The sequence below is a fragment of the Galeopterus variegatus genome, unplaced genomic scaffold, assembly GCF_000696425.1.
Source record: "Galeopterus variegatus unplaced genomic scaffold, G_variegatus-3.0.2 Scaffold985, whole genome shotgun sequence".
NCBI classification, from domain to species: Eukaryota; Metazoa; Chordata; class Mammalia; order Dermoptera; family Cynocephalidae; genus Galeopterus; species Galeopterus variegatus.
The window spans coordinates 19,248-43,345 of NW_007727096.1; the positions used below are offsets into that span (position 1 = coordinate 19,248).

The 24,098-nt window shown below is 35.7% G+C and overlaps 1 protein-coding gene across 2 annotated transcripts in view; it reads right to left on the bottom strand.

The window, feature by feature from the left end:
* Positions 1–7,359: 7,359 nt before the first annotated feature.
* The window catches only part of LOC103591547 (cytochrome P450 20A1), a 65,489-nt gene continuing 48,750 nt past the window's right edge, over positions 7,360–24,098 (bottom strand). Inside the window, exons 10-13 of one of the 2 annotated variants that reach the window (XM_008574029.1) lie at positions 13,735–13,846; positions 12,125–12,189; positions 8,116–8,205; positions 7,360–7,953 (exon numbers count right to left, since the gene is read on the bottom strand). In XM_008574029.1, the coding sequence (XP_008572251.1) occupies positions 7,803–7,953; positions 8,116–8,205; positions 12,125–12,189; positions 13,735–13,846 (418 nt within the window). In that variant the 3' untranslated portion in view covers positions 7,360–7,802. The remainder of the gene's footprint in view (positions 7,954–8,115; positions 8,206–12,124; positions 12,190–13,734; positions 13,847–24,098) is intronic. The other variant, XM_008574030.1, reaches the window with a different exon arrangement.

Genomic DNA, 24,098 nt, shown 5'->3' on the forward strand with positions numbered 1-24,098 from the left:
GAAAAAACAAAAAAAAAAAAAAAAAAAAAAAAAAAAGAATTATACCACAGTGCTCAATTCTTGTGATTAGACTATATATTGGAAAAGATGAAAACCTCAAAGAGACAGACATAAAATTTATACACACATTAAGAAAGGTTGTCATGACAACTTAGCTTGAAGATATGTATTTTTAAATCTAAGTAAATTTAGCATTCAAAACACATTTGCATCTCCATCAAAGGTTCTGTATCAAGAATATTTTTAAAAATTGTTTTCAAATCCTTTCTGAATCTATACTTCCTTGAAAGCTTAACAAAATCCTATGAATATAATAGCAGCATAGACTAAAGCACATATTTTCAGAAGGCTTTACGTGAGAAAAATCTAAAGTGAAAACCTAGTAACATTACTCTTCTACTCCCTAAACCTCTAGACCTCTCCCTCTAAATTTTTAAATTGTGAGCAGGCTATGCCATATAATCTCTGCAAGGTGTTTTAAAACTCCAAAAATCACTTTATCTATTAGCTGATGATCTTGCAACAAATCATGGAAATTGAACACACCTAGTACTACAGTATAATTAAGCAACAATTCATATAAACGACTATAATAAATATCACTCTTAGCCAAACCAAGTCTTAGTTTTGTTTCTTCTCACTTGTAAAGTTCTCCAGTATTCCTACTCAGCATCAATGTTTAAAGTTTTCCTTGATAAGATACCTAGTTTAATTCTCTTGCAGATATACTGAAAATAAAATAATGGTTTGACTTACACAAGTTCCTTGCTTCTTCCCCCACTAAAGCCTATAAGTGAAGTCTCCCGTGTCCTTTGCCTCACAGTCATCTACAAGTTCCTTCCTGTATTCTTTTCAGTCACTAACCTAAAGGGTCCTTGAGCTGCTTCCAACCAAAGGACCTGGAGAGCTCCGGGTGCTAAAAGGTTCCAGGTGGTAAAGCTTTGAGACATGAGACTGTAGGGTTCTCCCTCCTATGGTGAAGCACAGGAGGACAGAGAACATAGTAATAATGTCATGTCTGTTTTGTTCACCCCAGTGCCTAGCATAAGATCTCCAATGAATTACGTGCTCGATAAACAGCTGTAGTCTGATAATGGGTCTATTTCTTTGGGAAGGAATGGAAAATTCAGGACAGGGATAGGAGAGAGTCAGCAGAGCTAGAGGGCGCTGTGCTAAGAGAAAAGATGAGCAGGAAAGGGAGAGAGTATGGAACTCAGGTAGTATAGTTCTAAAATTATTGTTCTTAGACTGGATGATCTCTGGACCATGCATACGTTAAGGAACTAGCTAAGACACATTCTTGAAAACTCCTATTGGTCTTTTAGATCATGTTGGACAAAATGGGTTCTGTTCCATAGAACACTACTTCTATGAAACACTGGTTTTACAGGAACTGATTTTATAGGGGTTATTGGGAAAAAAGGGTACCTTCATCAAATACATTTGGTACATTCCAAGTTTAACCAAGTTAAAATAGGTTTCTTTTCAGTAGGACTTCTCAGCACTTCTAATATGTATTATAAATATCTAAGAAAATACAGTATGGAGATTCTGTGGGTGAATATGATCAAGGAAACTTTTTCTCAGAGTATCTCACAGGGTAATGTTCCATGAGACACGTTTTGGGAAATAATGTTCTCACTAACCTTGTAAAAAACCCTGAACAGGGCCGGCCCCGTGGCTCACTCAGGAGAGTGCGGTGCTGATAGCGCCGAGTCCGCGGGTTCGGATCCTGTATAGGGATGCCCGGTGTGCTCACTGGCTGAGCATGGTGCGGACCACACCGTGCCGAGGGTTGCTATCCCCTTACTGGTCAAAAAACAAACAAACAAAAAACCCCTGAACTTTAAACATTTCCTGGTTCAACGATGATCTAGGGATAAGATATATAGAAAGACAAATGACTAGTTGCTTACCAACTATTTCAGTTGATATATTGTATCTAGTCTGTTTTAATTCTATGTTCACACCTAATACAGGCATCACTGAAAGATGGCCATACAACATCTTAAATACTTCCAGGAATGGGGTATACTACTCAGCATATCATAAAGTACTATTAGCATTAGAAGTAGTTTGGTTATTGGGAAATTTTTTTCAACTATTAAGTAGCTTCAATAATTTTGTTTGCTTTATTCTGCATGCACAAAACACCCCAATAAAGATTTCATTCATTTATTTAAAAATATTTATTTATTGTCTTTCTGGGGACAGAAATTTTACTACATTATCTATGACGCAGTTACAATGGTGAGATAACAAAGTTTTATTCCATATCATCATGTGTTTAAGATTAAAATAAGAATTTTTGAGTATTTTAGATGTGAATGTGTTTTTTAAAAATATTACCAAATAGGATATATGTGACTTATCTGCTCATGGCATTTAATCACGTGCTAGAACAAGATCAATTCCCAGTCTCAAATTATAAACCAATTAAATGAATGGAACTGGATAAAGGAACGTTATTTCTTGCATTTTTATTATTGCCTGAATATTTTACAAAGTGGCTCCCAATTCAAACTTTACAATTATCTATTCAGTCAATGTCATAAAACTCTGTAAATCAGACATCAAAATTGATTTATATTTTAGAAGTCTATTCCCTTTACAAAAAAAGTCTATTCCTTAAAGTCCTTACAACAGTGAAGTAACAAGGGAAAATGTTTAAAACATATTAAGTGGAAAGTAGACCATACTGTTCTAAGTGTACTATGTAAAAATAAATGTGGAATTAGGAAAAAAAATTAAATAGTTGTACAAATGTGGTTGGGTTGGCAATAGTTTTCCTTTTAAAAATTTAATACTGATGTTATATTACTCTTTTAATAATTTACTTTTAGGGGGCCGGCCCGGTGGCGCACTGCTACAGTGCGCTGCTTGGGAGCATGGAGGCGCTCCCGCCGAGGGTTCGGATCCCACATACAGACCGGTTCCCGCTCACTGGCTGAGTGAGGTGTGGGTGCAACACTGAGGGTTGCAATCCCGTTGCTGGTCCAGGTCCGGTACGGGTGCGACACTGAGGGTTGCGATCCGTTGCCGGACACGAAAAAAAAAAAATTTACTTTTAGCTATTATGAATGGTACACCATTTGAAACTACTGCTTGATGCCTCCTTAAAAAGAACTAAATACACCAATACCCTACTGAAGATTTTGATAATCTGAAGTGCACATTGTTTACTTACTATTTCTTATCTAGTATTTGCTTATCTTCATTCACAGTAATTCTTCTAGTAAGAACGAAAAACTTAGTTTGTCACTGAAGCTACTGTTATGCTCTACAAACTAAATAAGATAGGTATATAAAACACTTGGTACATAATAAATGCTCCTTCTAGTCCCTTGTTCTAATTTCAGTCCAACTGTTACCACAAGTTTCCATCCTATTCCTTTTTTATCAGCGTAGGTCACTCACGATGGTTCAAAGCAACATTGTACTAAGTCTTTTTGGCTGTGCTGATTTCCTCTGCCTTCTGTAGTAACAGTAACTGCATTGTTGTCATACCCTCCCCCCAGCTCCTCCCCTTCTACTATAATCATTAGCCTTGGTAACTTAGGAAATAGACATAGTACTGGCTAAGAAGAAAAATAAGGTTACTTGTATCAATTTGTTGATACTACAAAAGCCTGCCCTTAATGAGTCCATTCTTCTCCCAGGTATTTTCTCACAGCTATTAAACTACCACCACCAAACTATTCCTTAATGCTACTAGTCATGGCCTCAGTTTTACACTCAGTAGACTTGTGTTTTTAAAGTGGTTTGCAATCTGTCAATATAACCACATATGAAAAAAAAAGTACATTTTATAAGTTAACGGTGCTTTTTTATTTGAAGAAAAAATATAAAGATGGTTTCAGGGAAGAATCTTAATCTATTTGCCCCAGAGTCCACAAACAATACCAGTAAAAAATTTCAACTATAAAGACTCTTAAAATTACCTCTTAAAAGTTGAAATACCATCTCAACTTGAACTTAATTATAATAAAGATTTTTCTTATGGTAGTGGATTAATTTCTTAAATGTCCATTGTAATACCTAGATTGTTCTATGGCTTTAGCAACTTAGATTTACAAATATATATAACTATTTGATAGAATGGATGGAGAAGCAGGGCCTTTTTTTTTTTTTTGTCTTTTTCCATGTCCGGCAACGGACTGCAACCCTCAGTGTCGCCCCCGTACCGGACCGGGACCGGCAACGGGATCGCAACCCTCGGCGTTGCCCCCGTGCCTCGCTCAGCCAGCGAGCGGGAACCGGTCTGTATGTGGCATCCGAACCCTCGGCGGGAGCGCCGCCACACTCCAAAGCGGCGCACTATAGCAGTGCGCCACCGGGCCGGCCCAAGCAGGGCTTTTTTTAAAGTCGAAAAGAATAATAAGAATATCTGAGAAGGAAAGAGAGAGAAAAAAGGAAGAACGACAAAAATCTGTTTACATGCAGAGTGACAAGAACATTAATGTTTGGGTTGTAGGAAAGATTATTGGCTCATAATATATTAAATGAAAAGATATTATGTATAATGTACAAAAAATTATATATACATAAAAAGAGTAGAGGATCTACATCAGAATCATAATAGTGGTTAACTTCAACTATAGGTGACAAAGTTTGCCATTTTTCTGTTTTCCTAGATTTTTCTATAATAAACATTTTCATAATAAAGTAATGATTTATTTTTAAAACTATAATTATTTTAAGATAAAGAAGACAAATAAATAAATTTCAACATAAGGGCAATAAATAAGAGAATCTATTTATATAAAACAATGGAACTGTACATTTGTGGGCCAGATAAACAGCATGCGAGTTTTTCATTTTTCCCAAACACATGCACAGAATTAATTGTCTTAAATTTTACTAGCACAAAGTGTGGAAGAGCCTTTTTAGTCCATAAAAAAATGTTCTGTGCTGATGTTTTGAACAATAAACTTCTGAGCTATCATAAAGAATATAAATCAAAATCAGGGAAAAAATCGTTTTTAAAAACTCCAAAAAACTCTGAAAGCTACAGAACTTACATTAACATCAATTAAAAAGCCACTTGACGGTTCAATAACTTAAAAGTCCTGGCTTGAGTCATGCTGCAAGCCATCAATGACCCTGAGGCTACTAAAAGTTCAGTCATTTAATTAACACAAAGGGCCTAGTAAGAACAACAGTGAATGGATAACTTATTTTGCACATGATTGTTTAACAGAATTTTTATTTTTTATTTATTTTTTTATTTAAAAATTTTTTTTTCCTTTTTGTCTTTTTTACTGACCGGTAACGGGATCGCAACCCTCAGTGTGGACACGAAAAAAGACAAAAAATAAAATAAAATAAAAAGTCCTCTACAAAATGATTTCTTTTTTTTTCTTTTTGTCTTTTTTCATGTCTGGCAACAGATCGCAACCCTCAGTGTCGCGCCCGTACCGGACCAGGACCGGCAACGGGATCGCAACCCTCGGTGTTGCGCCCGCACCTCGCTCAGCCAGTGAGCAGGAACCGGTCTGTATGTGGGATCCGAACCCTCGGCGGGAGCGCCGCCGCTCTCTCAAGCGGCGCACTGTAGCAGTGCGCCACTGGGCCGGCCCCAAAATGATTTCTTTTTAATGCTCTAAGTTAGTCATGTAACTGTGGATAAAATATGCTTATTTTGCTGGTTCCTCTATGGTCGATTTTCCTCGATCCCAATCATATTAGTTATTTCACACCGCCTCATTTATTGGCAATTACACCAACTCCCTGACTCTGGCTCAGCCGCTCTGTTTTTGCCTTGATCATTGCTTACCAGATCTTTCTTGCTTTAAATTCCACCTCTCTCATTTCATTTGATCTTACTGACTCTTGGTTTACATACCAATTGCCTACTCTAAACTTCCACTGCCAATTTCCAACCCACTCACAGAACTTGGGTAACAAAGGAAGATACTCTCTTTACAAAAATCATAGAAAATGGTAGGTGGGAAGGGACAGATTTAACAAAGGGCCTTTTTAAAAGAAACATGACAGTAACTAAGAATAAATTTCACTTAAAGTTTTGGAATTTATTCCATAAATTAAATATTTTTCCAAAAATAAAGGCTGTTACCTAATTAGTTAAATTCTATGTTAACTAGTCATAATTAGGTGTAAAATGTTAGCTATTTAACCATTAACACAGCATAAAATAACTCAATAACTAGGATACATTCTTGAAACTAAAAATGAAATGAAAACAAATGAAATTCAGCAGTGTTAAAAATAAGCCCACTTGCAGACAGTTAAAATTTTTCTTCCTTTCCTCTCTATCTGCACTTGGCATATTTCCTTCGGTTGTCTTAAAGAAAAATACATTTAAAAAGAATTCTTTTTTTTTTTTTTTTTTTGTCTTTTTCCGTGTCCGGCAACGGATCGCAACCCTCAGTGTTGCCCCCGTACCGGACCGGGGACCGGCAACGGGATTGCAACCCTCGGCGTCGCCCCCGCGCCTCGCTCAGCCAGTGAGCGGGAACCGGTCTGCATGTGGGATCCGAACCCTCGGGTGGGAGTGCCGCCGCGCTTCCCAAGCGGCGCACTATCCAGTGCGCCACCGGGCCGGCCCTAAAAAGAATTCTTCATGAATAATGTAGCAAAACAAAAACAAGAACCAAAAAAACTAAAATTCAATGCTCTCAATAAAGAAAATATGAAATATAAAACTTATCAGTGCTAAATTTAGTGGAATTTTGAAAGATACCAAAATTAGTCTTGAAATAGCCCTAATATTTCTTTGCTTAACTAGTGAGACTGAACACTTTTCTAAAAGTTTATTCATCATTTCCTCCTATATAAGCTGTCTGTTCATGTGTTTTGTCCATTTATCTATTGTATGTTTTTCTTACTAATTCGTAAGAGCCCTTTACATATGACTATTGTCACCCTCTGTCATATGTTTTGCAAATATTTTTACCCTTTTTTGTTTTCTTTTTTCCCCCCTTTTGTTGTGGTTTTGGTTTTTGGTTAGTGTGCTCTTCTTTCATAATGACAGGTTCATGATGGTTAGTGTATTACATAAATACCAGATTTAGGAATTCTGTTTTTTCCACAAATGAGAATCAGTGGAGTAATATTATGCTGTTCCAGTGAAACAAAAGGACAAGCCTCAATCTCAGTTTGTCACTTGGTAGGGGTGCTTCAAAACACATTCAGAAACAACTGTATTATTTTTCAAATGATTCAGAACTGTTCAAAATGAGGAGCCTTGTGTAAGCCATAAAACGAACACTGTTGTTTGGGAAGGCAAAAAAGTAGCAAATACAAGGTAGATTACCCAATGAATTAGTCAAAACTAATAAAAATGATTAAAACACAAACTAATTTATAGTTAGAAAATAAAAATATTAGTCCAAGATATAAAATTATGGGAAGTTTTTATTCCCTTAAAGAAGATTTATTGGAAGTACAAAAATGAGTTAGGATAATGTTTCTATTTTATGAATATTCAGAAAACATGATTCCCCAATTTGTGCAAAATAATTTCTCTCTTCAAAAATATTCATTTTGGAGATCAAACTAAGAGAAAGAATTTGAAAATAATGGCATACAAAGTGATAAAACAAAAACTAAAAGTAGAAAGCTAAAGCTGTCCATTAAGGTTATAAATATATTGGTGCAATAAGTATAAATGTATTTCATGCATAAGAAAATATGATATATAAAAATCTAAATTTACATAATGAAGTACTAATAGGTATTTATATACAAAATAATACTTGGTTTATAAAAGATTCAACACAGATTTTCTAAATGGTCACTTTCCTCAGTCTAATTAATAAAGATCATAAATGTATAAAATTTTAATATCTCTTTGAGATGGTGATCCAGGCTTCTTCCCTTGATGATGTTACCAGTTCATACTTTGTTTCAATAACTTGTCCCTCCACAGGAAGTAGGTGCAGTCTCTTCACCAATATAGTCAGAAGTACTGTGGTTACCATATATGCAAACCTTGTCAGGAAGAAAGTATACTAGTTATTAAAGAATAAAATTATACTATAATTATATAGAGTGCTGCTCCTTCTCATCAACAGTGGTCATCAAAATTCTAAGTATCTGTACAAAATTCTAATTGGAAACTTTTTCCCAAACATGACATTCTCTATCATTCACCTCAACTCTGGGCATTCCTGTGTGCCTGAGAATCCAAGCGAGGAGAAAGTTTTCATTACTGATTCATCATCAAACCGGTCTGGATCAAACCTAAAAAGAAAATTTGGGGTCACAATATAGCTCCCTTGGCATTTTACATATTAATACTAAAAAAACACAGGTATGTAATAAAGTCTAAAATCTACTAAAAATAGAAAGTGTTGTCACATTATATTTAAATGTCACCTATTATTATATTCCCAAATTAATAAATATTTATTTAGTCTCTTGCTATTTCTTACTTTATTATTTCTAAAAAGATGCAAAATACATTTCTTGGAACCAGCAAGGAATGATATTGCAACATGGGTTTAAATAATTTTGCGAGATATAAGGATAAATCATACAAAATCACATAATGAACACTGCTACATTTAAGACCTGTTACATAAGACCACCTGATCAACATGTAAGGCATTTTACATTGCCTCTCCAATTAAAATTTATTTCTTAAAATTGGAGGCTCCAGCCTTAAAATTATATTTATCAATTACATTAGACCCATTTTATTAATAAGTGAGAGAAATGTAAGGGCTAAGAAAAATTTTTTTCTGGAGAATTTCACTCTGAAAAAAGTCACTGTAGGAATGGATATATTAAAAACAAAAACAATCATTTTGGTGTTACTAAATGCCCCAAAGCTGAAGAATCTAAATGTTGTCTTTGATTCTAGTACCAAATAATATTAATGCTATACTTAAATTACTTGAGAAAAACAACACATTTAAAAAATTAAGTGCTTCTTGGTACAGATTTGTGATAATTTATCATCATGCTGTTAGTGCTGCATTCTAAATAAAAATATATATTCCAAAAAACAAAAACAGAAACCCCACATATCATGGAACATAAAAATTCCTCTCAAAAACAAATGTTTTTAAGTGGTAACTGTAGACTGCAGAGGGGAGGAGGGAAGGGAAAACAGAGAGGTTGGCCAGTGGGTACAAAACTACAATTAGATAGGAGGAATAAGTTCTGGTAATCTATTGCACAGTAGGGTGATTACAGTTAAGTTTCATATATTACATAATAGCTAGAGGAACGGCTTTGAATGTTTTTGCCACAAAGAAATGATAACTGCATGAGGTGATGGTTACATTAACTACCCTGACCCCATCATTATACAGCACATAGGTATATCAAAACATCAGATTGTAACCCATAAGCATGTAGAGTTACAATGTGTCAAAAAAAATGGGGGGTGGGGCGGTGCCTAGCTGCTTAGTGCAATTGATTAGAGCACAGCCTTATAACACCAAGGTCATGGGTTGGGATCCCCATACTGGCCAGCTGTGACCCCTCCAAACAAAAAAAAATTTTTAAAAGGCACAATCACTTTGGGGAAAAAAAACAACAAATGTTTTAAAAAGATCTAAACTCAGTTTTAAAAAAAAGGAATTCTGCTTTCATTTTCTTAAAAAGATGAATTACTTTTCACTTTTGGAATATACTATATTTACAATATAGTATGTATAACAATTATAAATTATATCAAATTTAATCAGTTTTTCCTTTTTTAAACTGTCTTGAAAATTGAGACCCTAAATGTTTATCTGAGGATATCTATGTATTTTCAGATTAAAAGAGAGTCAAACTTGATTTTTCAAATTACTTTATGAAATATTTCGCTTCTGAAGCATTAAATTAAAAATAAAATAAAACCAAAATGAAAAAATAAAGTGATAATTTAATCTCACATACTGAGGTTTTAAGCATTAAATTAAAAATAGAACAAAACCAAAATTAAAAACAAAGTGATAATTTAACCTCATGCACTGAGGTTTTTAATCTTTACCTTAATTCCTTTCAGAGTTGAGAATTTTATTTGTCTAGTTACTAAAGTTGATAGTAGTTCATCATTCAGATAGAAAAATATGTACATTATTACCCACTAAGTCACAGAATTTGACTCAGGGTTCCTTGCTTTGAAACACTGTCAATATGGTAATAATAGTAATGAATTTCTATGCATTTATTTTTATAAATAAATCATATCTAGACATTTTTATACAGGAGAATAAGTTAATTCACTCAAAAATAAAATTTATTAAAACCATAATGATATTCACTGCATACCTAGAAGAACAACTAAAATAAAAAATAGTCGGGCCGGCCTGGTGGCGCACTGCTATAGTGCGCTGCTTGGGAAGCGTGGCAGCGCTCCCGCCGAGGGTTTGGATCCCACATACAGACCGGTTCCCGCTCACTGGCTGAGCGAGGCGCGGGAGCAACACCGAGGGTTGCGATCCCGTTGCTGGTCCCGGTCCGGTACGGGCGTGACACTGAGGGTTGCGATCCATTGCCGGACACAGAAAAAGACAAAAAAGAAAAAAAAAATAGTGATAATAGTAAATGCTGGTGAGGCCGCAGAGAAACTGAATCTCTCATTTACTGCTGGTAGGGGGCAGTTTCTTACAAAACTCACCATGAGCTTTCCACATAACCCAGCAATCGTACTCTAAGGCATTTATCCCAAAGAAATGAAATCCTATGTCCACACAAAAACCTTTAAATGAATGTTCAAAGCAGCTTTGTTCATAATAGTAAAATACTAGAAACAACACAAATGTCCTTCAGTGGGTGAATGGTTGAACAAACCCTGGTACATCCATACAATGGAATACTACTCAGCCATAGAAAGGACATGCTACAAACTACATGGACTTCCAGGGAATCAGGTTTAGTAAAAAAGTAAAAAAAAAAAAAAAAAAGTCAACCTCTTCATCTTCCTCAGTGTGACAATTATATTTAAACTATAATTAGTCTATTGTCTCTGTGGGGTTTATCTCAGTTCTATGTACATTCTTGTTAGTATGAGTTGTCTCTCAAGGTACTGACAAGAATGAATCTCTGAACCTTCCAAATGGGATGGGTAAGGAGGTGTCCAGCTTCAGAAAGCTTTTCCTTAGCATATGACAACACTATCACTTTTATTTCCTAAAGTTGATTACATTTGATTCCTAAAAATGACATCCACATTTTAACATCTATTGCTTTTAATATTTTCAATTTGTAACCTAGATACTCAAAAGAGTGTTTTAATGATGGGAATAATGTCAAAAGTTACAACAAAGTTCCTATATTTTTTATATCACACACACTTAAAATTTATCAAAAACTTGGTATTTTTCCATGAGTGTTTTTAAAAATTTAAAAACTTGAAATTTACATTTTCTATAATTATGGGCATATGTTTTTCCATCAAACTATATCTTTAATTTCGGTATAAAAGCCACTTGGAATGTAAAATTTACCTAACAATTTAGACTTAAGCAAATTTTGAAGGACACTGCTGTTTTATTTATTAATTTCCCTTAGTATCATTATAATATTAAAAATGAAAATGACAGGAACACTTATATTCCCATCCTTATACACCAGAAGTAGGTTACTTAGTTCTTAACCATGCCACCAACCCTGTGCCCCTGCATTTCACATTGCTGTCTAACTCCCAATCAACTCAACATATAACCCTCTTCCAGGGTAATAAATCCTAGTCTGTTACCTTATTACTAGATACTCATCTAGTAGGCAAACAGTAGCTTTGTTCTTCACCTTCCCCAACCCTGACATTCATACACATAATACACATATACACAACACCTATTTTCTGAATTCTACCAAAGAGCTGAATATTTGAGAGAGACCAACATAAGGAAAAAAAGAAACTACAATACCCACTTAACAACAAAAGAATTCCAAAAGCTTGTTGAAGTTAAAGGATAGTTGTAGAGATCAGGTAATTAAACAGATCTTAGGACAGAAGTGGTAATAAAAGAGACAGTAGCAAATAGCAGATTAATGGAAGAGAAAAGGCTGTGAACAGAAGATATAAAGGGAAGGCAATTGCTTTCTTTCATTGTATCATTGCTGCATATTGAATTTTCTCCTTAAAACTTAGGAAAGAAATGCAAAACACACAAACACGTAAAAATCAACAATCACAAATACAATGACAGGTATTTCATACTTGTGTGGTGATGGCCAAGTACTAGGATCTTGAAGTACTACACCAAGGGCATAAAGGACGAGGGTCTGTGAAAAAAATCAGCTTTGTTAGTTAAGGCCTAACACAGACAAAATGACTCCCAGAAAGTCAACTCATCCTAAAGTTCTTTAAATATAGATAACTAAAAAGACATAAAAATATAAAATAATAGAAGAAAACACAAGCTACGGGCTGGCCCGGTGGCGCATTGGAGAGTGCGCCGCTTGGGAGTGCAGCAGCGCTCCCGCCGAGGGTTCGGATCCCATGTGGAGAGACCGGTTCCCGCTCACTGGCTGAGCGCGGTGCGGGCGCAACACCGAGGGTTGTGATCCCGTTGCCGGTCCCCGGTACGGGCACGACACCAAGGGTTGCGATCCCGTTACTGGTCAGTAAAAAAGACAAAAAGGGAAAAAAAAAAAAAGAAGAAGAAGAAAACACAAGCTATTATTGTGGTGATCTTACAATGGGGAAGGCCTATGTCAGCAAGTAAGAAAATCTGGAAAGTATAAAGGAATAACAGACATAACTAAATAAAAACTTAAGACCTGTATGTTGTTCAAAAACAAAAACAAAAAAACCACTGCAAGCAACAGTAAAAGATAAATAATAAAAAGGAAAATATATATATACCATATAAATAAAAATAGGAAAATATATATACCATATATATAATTAACAGTTAGTTTTTATAATACACAAAAACACAAATAAGCTCAGTAGAAAGAAAAATGAAAGTTACAAAAGCTATTTCACAAAAACAGAAATACAAACTGATAAATGTAATAAAAATTTGTTCAGTCTCTCTTATGATCAGAGAAAAGTAAGTTAAAATAATGAGATAATTTTTCATATAAGATTCACAAAATATATAGAAGATTCATAAATCCAGAGGTGGTAAGGATTTGGAGAGAAAAAGTACTCTAATACATTGTTGCTAAAAGTATAAATTGCCTTTTAGAGGGCAATTTAAATTTAATATACACATAGACTTTGACCCAAAAACTCCATTTCTAAGACTACACACAATACCTGTATGACTACATAATATGTAACAATAAAAATTAATGTCAGTTTAAATCTCCATTAGTGGTGACTGCTTAAATAAATTATGGTACCTTCATGCAGTGGAATACTATGCAGCTATTAAAAATAATGAGTTGAATCTGTATCAAGTGCCAGTTCTACTGATAGCCATGGAACACTCAATAAAGGCTGGCCAGTTAGCTCAGTTGGTTAGAGCATGGTGCTGATAACACCTGTACTGGTGGGTATAAAGAACAATATATGAAGAATAACTTTTCACATATGAATTTAGTTTTTAAAATACATATGTATATATGTGTATACACACAGGGTAATATACATACAAAGAAAAATGTCTATAAAAATATATATGAAACTTAACAGCAGTATCTGTAAGGGAGATTTTTCTTTGAACTTTAAGACAAGCACATATTATTTTCTAATTAAAAGGATTGGCTTTAATAATGGGTAGTATTTATTGGACACTTTAAACAATAAAATTTTAAAATACACACCAAAAGAGTTGAGAAGAATAACTGAATGAGTTAAATATATCAAATATTTCCTACCTCTCTAGGAATAATAAATTGATCAATTTTTCCTTCAATATCTTGAAGACAGGCAGAAACTGGGGTCAGTTTGGCAGTTCGAACAGTTTCACAAAGCACTTGCCGACAATATCTGTTTAAAAAAATTTTTTTTGAAGATTTATTTTGAGAGAGGCAATTTGAAATGTATAAACATTTGAAAAATGTATTTTAACAATTTCTCAAACCTTCCTAATTTGAAATAGTCCCACCATAATTCTTATTTGCTTAAAGATATGTTATATGTTAGAAGTATATTAATTCCAGGTAGATAAAGATTTAAACAAATAATGCAAGAAACATAATCAATACAAAAACCAGCAGCATTTCTATATACCAAGAATAGACTAGCAGAAAAAGAAATCAAGACAGCAAATTCATTTACAATAGCTACCAAAACAAAGAAACAAACAAAACTAGGAACAAATTTAACCAAGGATGTAAAAGATCTCTACAATGAGAACTAAAAAACGCTGATGAAAGAAATTAAAGAGGACACAAAAAGATGGAAAGACATTCCATGTTCATGGATCAGAAGATGTTGTAAAAATGGTGTAAAAATTTCCTACCACCCCAAAGTGATCCAAAGACTCAATGCAATCCCCACCAAAATACCAATGACATTCTTCACAGAAATAGAAAAAACAATCCTAACATTCATATGAAACAACAAAAGACCCCGAATAGATAAAGCAGTCCTGAACAACAACAAAAAAATAAAAAGTGAGAGGCATTACAATACCTGACTTGAAAATATACTACAAAGTTATAATAACCAAAACAGCATGGTACTGGCATAAAAACAGACACATGGTCCAATGGGACAGAACAGAGAACTCAAAAATCAATCCACATATTTACAGCCAACTGATCTTTGACAAAGGCACCAAGAACATACACTGGGAAAAGATAGCCTTTTCAATAAATGGTGGTGGAAAAATTAGATATCCATGTGTAGAGAAGAATGAAACTAAACCCCTATCTCTTGCCATATACCAAAATCAACTCAAAATGGATTAAGAACTTAAATATAAGAGCTGAAACTATAAAACTTCTAGAAGAAAACACAGGGGAAACACTTTAGAATGTAGAACTGGGCAAAGACTTTATGAATAAGACCTCAAAAGCACAGGCAAAAAAAAAGAAAAAATAAATTGGACTATATGAAACTAATAAGCTTCTGCACAGCAAGGGAAACAATACAGTGAAAACACAACGTACAGAATTGGGGAAAATATCTGCATACAATGCATATGACAAGTGATTAATATCCAGAATATACAAGGAACTCAAACAAGTTAGTAGTAAAAACCAACAACAAATAATCCAATTAAAAAATAGGCAAAAGAACTGAATAGACATTTCTCAAAAGAAGACATACAAATAGCCAACAGGTATGTGAAAAAATGCTCAACATTTCTAATCATCAGAGAAATGCAAATCAAAACTACATCAAAATATCATCTCACCACAGTTAGAATGATTTATCAAAAAGACAGTAACAAATGCTGACGAGGAGACAGAGAAAGGGGAACACTTCTACATCGTTGGTAGGATTGTAAATTAGTGCAGTCTTTATGGAAAACAGTATGGAGGTTTCTCAAACAACTACAGATAGAACTACCATTTGATCTAGCAATCCCACTACTGGGTGTTTACCCAAAGAAAAGGAAATCATCATGTTAAAGGGATACCTGCACTCCCATGGGTTTTTGTTTGTTAGTCACTGTGTTTAAATTTGCTTTAATAAATGCAAACATGACATAGTGGTTTGCACCTTAAGAAGTACTTATATGACTTAGCCCTACAATAAGGCTGTAGTTTATTAATGCTGGGAAATATTGTTATTCTTAACAATTTACAGAAGAAAACTACCTAAAGAAGTGAAATGATAATAAATAGCACATATTGGAATCTCAAATCCTGGTTCTGCTATTTACCCCTCAATAGCAGGAGAATGTTGCATAACCTCTCTGAATCCTAGGTCTCTTATTTGTGAAATGGGTTAATAATAACTAATTCATTGGATTGTTGGAATTGATAAATTTGATAAAATACCTGAAATTACTCTCACAGTGCCTGAGAGTGTAAATAATTAATAAATAAAATTAAAAATAAAAGATAACACAACCAAGAAGTGATGAAGTACTGATATACTAACTTCCTTCTTTTTCACTACATAGCTTTATCACAAAGTGTTTTCTAGATATTCTTACAGCAGTATATCTTACTAATTCTGTGTCTTAGATAATATTCTCTGTATCAGTGTAGATTCTTTCAGTTGCACAGAAAATCCAATTCAAACTAGCCTTGTTCAAAAAATGGAATACATTGGTTTCAGTAACTGAATAGACCAGGATTGTGTCTGACACCAGGTCTGGCTAGAAACAAAGAATAAAACAATTTCATTCATATCTAATTTCATTCATTCGATCTCTTAGATCCACTTTCACTACGTTGCACCTATTATCAAAGGGCTCTTTCCTCATGATTGAAAATGGATGTCAGAGCTTATAGGACTTACAAACCCAGTTAAACCCAATTAAAAAGAGAGGTAGAGTCTTTATATAGTACCTCTAGTTCTGGAAGTTCTGTATAAAGAGAAATTTACTCTGATTGGCTTTGGAGGTAACCTGCCCATTCCTGAACAAGTCAATTTGGAGAGGGGAATGGAGCATCTTGATTGGTCTAGACCTGTTTCTCAAAGGAAGATATACAAATGGCCAACAGACACATGAAAAAATGCTCAACATCATTAAGCATCAGGAAATGCAAATCAGAACCACATCTCATGCCAGTTAGACTGGCCACTATCAAAAAGAGAATAACAAATGCTGGTAAGGATGTGGAGAAAGGGGAACCCTTCTACACTATTGGTGGGACTGTAAATTAGTGCAGCCTTTATGAAAAACAGTATGGAGTTTCCTCAAACAACTACACATAGAAATGCCACACCATCCAGCAATTCCACTACTGGGTATATGCCCAAAGGAATGGAAATCATCATGCCAAAGGGACACCTGCACTCCCATGTTTATCACAACTCTATTTATATCCAAGAGTTGGAACAAACCTAAATGTCCATTGACAGATGACTGCATAAGGAAAATTGTGGTATATACACACAGTGGAATACTACTCTGCCATAAAAAAGAATGAAATTCTGCCATTCACAGCAGCATGGACAAGCTTGGAGAAAATTATGTTAGGTGAAATAAGCCAGGCACAGAAAGAGAAATAGCCCATGTTCTCACTTATAAGTAGGAGCAAGGAAGGAAGAGGTTAGTGACAGGTTAGTTGATGGACACAAAACAGCTAGATAGGAAAAATAAGTTCTAATAGTGTATAGCCGAGCTAGGCATCTATAATTAATGTCCTCATCACGAAGAAATGATTGTTTTGTAATGAAGAAGATGTTAATTACCATGATTTGAATATCACACATTATATACATATATTGATATTCAACTCTGTACCCCACAAATATGTATAATCAATTACATTTCAATCAAAAAAAGATTTAAACAAATAAAAATACTTCTAAAAAGCACCAGATTAAAATTCAAAACAATATTTTTCTAATTTTTTAGTAGAAAAGTCCTTTATTGTCAGCATGACAAGATGACAGAAACCATAAAGAAAAATATAAATAAGCCTCCAGACTGGCAGAAGGCAGGAAGGGCGTGTGGGGACCTCAACAGCTACAAGCAGCCCTCCGCCACACTGACAGAAAGCAGGAAGCTCACCCAGCGATACCAACAGCTGTAGCCAGCCCCTGCCACTGCTGCAGACATCACTGCCACACAGGTAGTAAATCACAGCAACTCCCACAGACAATTCCACCACAGGAGCAGCTCAATGCCACAGCAGCAGTCATCAACACTGTGCAAGCAGCCCACAGACCACTCAACTACACTGATAAAGGAACGTCACCAGCAGATCCCTGGGAAAGAGGTGAGCAAACGCAGACCCATGAATCAGTGGCCCAATACACAAGAGAAATTACACTGCCATATGTAGTGGTATGCCTGGGGGTGGGAGGTACATGCACAGCCCACATGACTGCCTTGAGCCAGGGAGAGACCCACGTGGAAACTCCAAAGATTGCAGAAACCAGGTTATCCAAATGGAGTAGGAAAGAAAGTTATCAATCACCACCAACCCATCCCCCAAGCGGGGGAAGCAAGGACTCAAAAGGAGCCTTCTGCCTGTAGGAAAGAGGAAAGAGAAATCCTGTCCAGGGTCATTCATGGAAATTGAGAAGCTCCAATATAGCCCAGTGTACCAATCAGGGTCATGGGAAACTAGCCAGGGTGCAACAAGCCTGCCCAGGGTCACCCACCCCCACCAAAGAGCAACAAGGCACCCAGCTGCTTCTTGTGAGAACTCAAGAGTTCACCTACACCCCTGACAAACCAGCTCAGTGTCACTAACTGCAGCAAGGAATCACTAAGTGCCCAGTACCTAGGCTACAGAGGCACTCACACACAATTCCAACACTGAATATGGCTGCATGGAGACTACATTACTGCCTCTACCTGGAACCAACTAAAACACCCTACTCAACAGTCAATATAAAACACATCTACAGGAGGAAGTTTCTCTCTTTAAAGCCAATTCCAGAGTAACAGAAGCAGCAATTTCTCTACTAGATGATCAGACATCAATGTAGAGAGACTAGATATATGAAAATAAATAAGTAAATAAAAACAAGAAAATATGACACCACCAAAGAATTACAATAATTCTCAAGTACCAGACCCCAAGAGCAGGAAACCCAGGAAAAGGAATTCTGAGTAACAATCTTCAGGAAACTCAATGAGATACAATGAGACTCAGACAATGCAACAAAATGAGAACAAGTATCCAGGATATGAAAGAGGAAATGTACAAAGAAAATAATACCTCAAAAAATAATGTAGAAGACCTCCTGGAAGAGAAGGATTCATTCAGCAAAATAAAAAACACAACTGAGAGCTTAAGCAGCAAGTTAGAAAAAGCAGAAGAAGCAATTTCTTTTTTTTTTTTTTTGGTGACCGGCCGCACCGCGCTCAGCCAGTGAGCGCACTGGCCATCCCCATATAGGATCCAAACCCGCGGCAGGAGCGCTGCTGCGCTCCCAGCGCCACACTCTCCCGAGTGCGCCACGGTCGGCCCAGAAGAAGCAATTTCTAATCTTGAAGATGGTCTTTTTGAAATAACTCAGGCAGAAAAAAAAAAAGAGGAGGGAGAAAAAGAGAGAAAAAATATATCTAGGAGAGCTAGTAGACAACCTTAAGCATAAAAACATTTAAGTCATGGGTGTTCCATGGAGAAAGGAAAAGGCACTGAGCACCTATTCAATGAAATAAAAGCAGAAAACTTCCCAGGCATAGGGAGAGACATGGACCTACAAATCCAGGAGGCTCCAAAGATCCCCATACAGATTCAATCTGAAAATGTCCTCTCCATGTTATGATCAAACTGCCAAACTCAAAGACAAAGAGAGAATCCTAAAATCAGCAAGAGAAAGTCATCAAGTCACATACAAGAGAGTCCCCATCAGACTGACAGCTGACTTCTCAACAGAAACTCTACAAGCCACAAGAGAATGAAATGATATATTCAAAATTCTAAAAGAAAAGAACTACCATCCAAGAATACTATACCCAGCAAGGCTATCCTTCAGAAATATGGGAGAAATAGTGTATTTCCCAAACAAACAAGAACTGTGGAGGCTCACCACCACATGACCAGCCCTGCATGAAATTCTCAAGGGAGTCCTGCATCTGGAATCTAAAAAATGATAATCACTACCATGAATACACAAGAAAGAACAAAACCCACTGGTAGAACAAAAATGAAATGAGGAAGAGAAACACACTATACCATACTGCCTCTATAAACCAACAAACACCAAAGACAAACAATGAAAGGGGACAAAGGAAAAAAAGACATATCAAACATCCAAAAGAAAATTGTTAAAATGCCAGGAATAAGACAGTACCTTTCAGTAACAACCCTAAATGTAAATGGATTAAATTCCTCACTCAAGACACAGACTGATGGACTTGATTAAACAACTAGACCCAACTAAATGCTGTCTTCAAGAGAATCATCTGATCTGTGAAGACATACACAGATTAGGAGTGAAGGGATGGAAAAAGATATATCACTCAAATGGAAACCAAAACCAAGCAGGAGTAGCTATTCTCATATTAGATAAAACAGACTTTAAACCAAAAACCAAAAAAAGAGACAAAGAAGGCCATTATATAATGATAAAGGCATCTATCTAGCAAGAACACATAACAATCATAAATATATACGCACACAACACTAGAGCACCCAAATATATAGAACAAACACTATTACACCTAAAGAAAGAGATAGACCCCAATATGATAATACTTGGGGACCTTAACCTTCTCTCAGCACTGGACAGATCATTTGGGCAACAAATCAACAGAAAAACATAGGATTTAAACTAAACTTTAGACTGATTGGACAAGGCAGATATCTACAGAACATTTCATCCAATAACTACAGAATATACATTCTTCTCATCAGCACACGGAACATTGTCCAGAATAGACCATATGTTAGATCATAAGTCAAGTCTCAACAAATTTTTAAAAACTAAAATCATTTCAAATATCTTTTCAGGCCAAAACAGATTAAAACTAGATATCGATAACAAGTGAAACTCTGGAAACTATACAAATACAAGAAAATTAAACAATTTAATTTAATAGGCTCCTGAATGACCTAGGGCCAAAGAAGAAATTAGAGAAGGAAATCAAAAGATTTCTTGAAACTAATGAAAATAAAGACAAATCATACCAAAACCTGTGGGATACTGCAAAAGGAGTACTAAGAGGGAACATTATTGCAAAAACAATTAAATCAAAAGAATAAACAGATTTCAAATAAACAACCTAATACTACACTTCAAAGAACTAGCAAAACAAGAACAAACCAATCCCAAAATTAGTAGATGGAAAGAAATAATTAAGATCAGAGCAGAACTAAATGAAATAGAGACTCAAAAATGATATGAGAGATCAACAAAACAAAAAGCTGGTTTTTAGAGAAAATAAACAAAATAGACCAATCATTAGCTAGGCTAACTTAAAAAAGAAGAGAAGACCCAAATAACAAAAATTAGAAATGAAAAAGGAGACATTACAACTAATGCCACAGAAATACAAAGAATCATTAGAGACTATTATAAACAACTATACGCCAACAAATTTGAAAACCTGGAGGGAATGGATAAATTTCTGGACACATACAACTACTAAGACTGAACCAAGAAGAAATAGAAAACCTGTACAGGTCAATAACAAGCAATGAGATTGAAGCAGTACTCAGCAGCCTCCCAACATAGAAAAGCCCAGGACCTATTGTTTTACTGCTGAATTCTATCGATTAATACCAATTCTCTTCAAACTATTCCAAGAAATTGAAAAAGAGGCCATTCTCCCAAATTCATTCTATGAGGAGAGCATCACTCCAATACCAAAACCAGATAAACATACATAAACAAAAAAAGAAACCTACAGGTCAATAACTCTAATGAACATCTATGCAAAAGTCCTCAACAAAACATTAGTGAACAGAATACAGCAATATGTCAAAAAAAATTATACACCATGATTAATTGGGATTCATCCCAAGGACAGAAGATGGTTGAATATACAGAAGTCAATAAATGTGATACACCATCAAAAAAATCAAGGATAAAAACCATGTGATTATCTCAATAGGTGTAGAAAAACCATTTGACAAAATTCAACATCCTTTCATGGTAAAGACTATCAGCAAGTTAGGTACAGAAGGAAAGTATCTCAACACAATAAAAGCTATATATGAAAAACCCACGCTCAATATCATTCTAAGAACAGGAACAAGACAAGGATGCTCACTGTCACCACTTCTATTTAACATAGTATTGGCAGTACTAGCCAGAGCAATCAAGCAAGAGAAAGAAATAAAGGGCATCCAGATTGGAAAAATGAAGTCAAACTGTCCCTGTTGGCAGATGACATGACCCTATATATAGAAAAACCTAAAGCCCCTTCAAAAAACTCCTAGAACTGATAAATGATTTCATAAAATTGGAGAATACAAAATCAGTGTGCAAAAATCAGTAGCATTTTTACATGCCAATAAAAAACTAGCAGAAAAAAATCAAAAAAGCAAGTGCATTTACATGTCACTAAAAAAATCAAACACCTAGGAATAAACTTAACCAAGGAGTTGAAATATCTCTGCAATGAGAACTACAAATTACCATAGAAAGAAACTAAAGTGGACATAAAAAGATGGAAAGACATTCCATGCTCTTGGATTGGAAGAACTAACACTGCAAAAATGTCCATACTACCCAAAGTGATCTATAGGTTCAATGCAATCCCCATCAAAATACCAATGACATTCTTTACAGAAATAGAAACAATAATCCTAACATTCATATGGAACCAGAAAAGACCTCGAATAGTCAAAGCAACTTGAGAAAAATAAAATAAAAAAAGCCAGAGGCATAACACTACCTGACTTCAAATTATACTACTAAGCTACAGTAACCAAAACAGCATGGTACTGGCATAAAAACATACTCAGACCAATGGAACAGAACAGAGAATCCAGAATTCAACTCACATACACACACCCAACTGACCTTTGAGAAAGGCAACAATAATATACATTGGGGAAAAGACTGCCTCTTCAATAAATGGTGCTGGGAAAACTGGACATCCATATGTAGAATAGAACTAGACCTGTACTTCTCGCCATATAACCAAATCAACTCAAAGTGGATGAACAACTTAAATATAAGACCTGAAACTATAAAACTCCTAGAAGAAAACATAGGGGAAACACATCAGGAAGTAGGGCTGGGCAAAGGCTTTATGAACAAGACTGCACAAGCAAAGACAACAAAAGAAAAATAACCAAATGGGGTTATACTAAATTATAAAGCTTCTGCACAGCAAAAGAAACAGTTAACAGAGTGAAAAGGCAACCTACAGAATTGGAGAAAATATTTGCAAACTATGCATCCAATAAGGGATTAATATGCAGAATTTACAAAAACCTCAGACTTAGCAGTAAAAAAAACAAGTAACCCATTTAAAAACTGGGCCAAGGAGCTGAATAGGCATTTCGCAAAGAAAGATATATAAATGTCCAACAGACACATGAAAAAATGCTCAACATCACTAAGTATCAGGGAATTGCAAATGAAAACCACATTGAGATACCTTCTCATGCCAGTTAAACTGGCCATTATCAAAAAGACAGAGAATAACAAATGCTGGCAAGGATGCAGAGAAAGGGGAACCCTCCTATATTGTTGGTGGGATTATAAATTGGTGCAAATATTATGGAAAATGCTATGGAGGTTCCTCAAACAATTACAGATAGAACTGCCATACGATTCAGCAATCCCACGCCAAAGGGATACCTGTACTCACATGTTTATCACAGCTCTATTTACAATAGACAAGAGTTGGAACAAACCTCAATGTCCACTGACGGATGACTAGATAAGGAAAACGTGGTATATTTACACAACGGAATACTACTCTGCCATTAAAAAAGAATGAAATCCTGCCATTTGCAGCAACGTGAATGAACTTAGTTAAAATTACATTAAGTGAAATAAGCTTGGCATGGAAAGAGATATACTGCATGTCCTCACTTATGAGTGGGAGCTAAAACTAGAAAGAAAGAAAGAAAGAAAAGAAAGAAAAAGAGAGAAAGAAAGAACAATCACAATAATTTGGTGAACTTTAAAAAGGAGAGAACAGAACTGAGGCCAATGGTGGTGGGAAAGGGGGAGAGGGATGGGGGTTATGAGAAATTGGTAAAGGGCCATGGAAAATGATTAAAATGTGTAAGGTTGAATATAGTAGTTATCCTGATTTCAGCATCAAATGTTGCACACAGGTATTGATATGCAACTGCATACCCCGCAGATGTGTACAACCTATTATGCTTCAACAAAATTTTTTTTTTTTTGTCCTTTTTGAGACCGGCCGCACTGCACTCAGCCAGTGAGCACTGTGAGCGAACCGGTCATACCTATATAGGATCCGAACCCGCGGCAGGAGCGCTGCTGCGCTCCTAGCGCCACACTCTCCCGAGTGCGCCACGGGCTCGGCCCCACAACAAAATTTTTTTTTCCTTTTTGTCTTTTTTACTGACCGGTAACGGGATCACAACCCTCGGTGTTGCGCCCGTACTGGGGACCGGCAACGGGATCGCAACCCTTGGTGTTGTGCCCGCACCGCGCTCAGCCAGTGAGCGGACCGGTCTCCACATGGGATCCGAGCCCTCGGCGGGAGCGCCGCCGCGCTCCC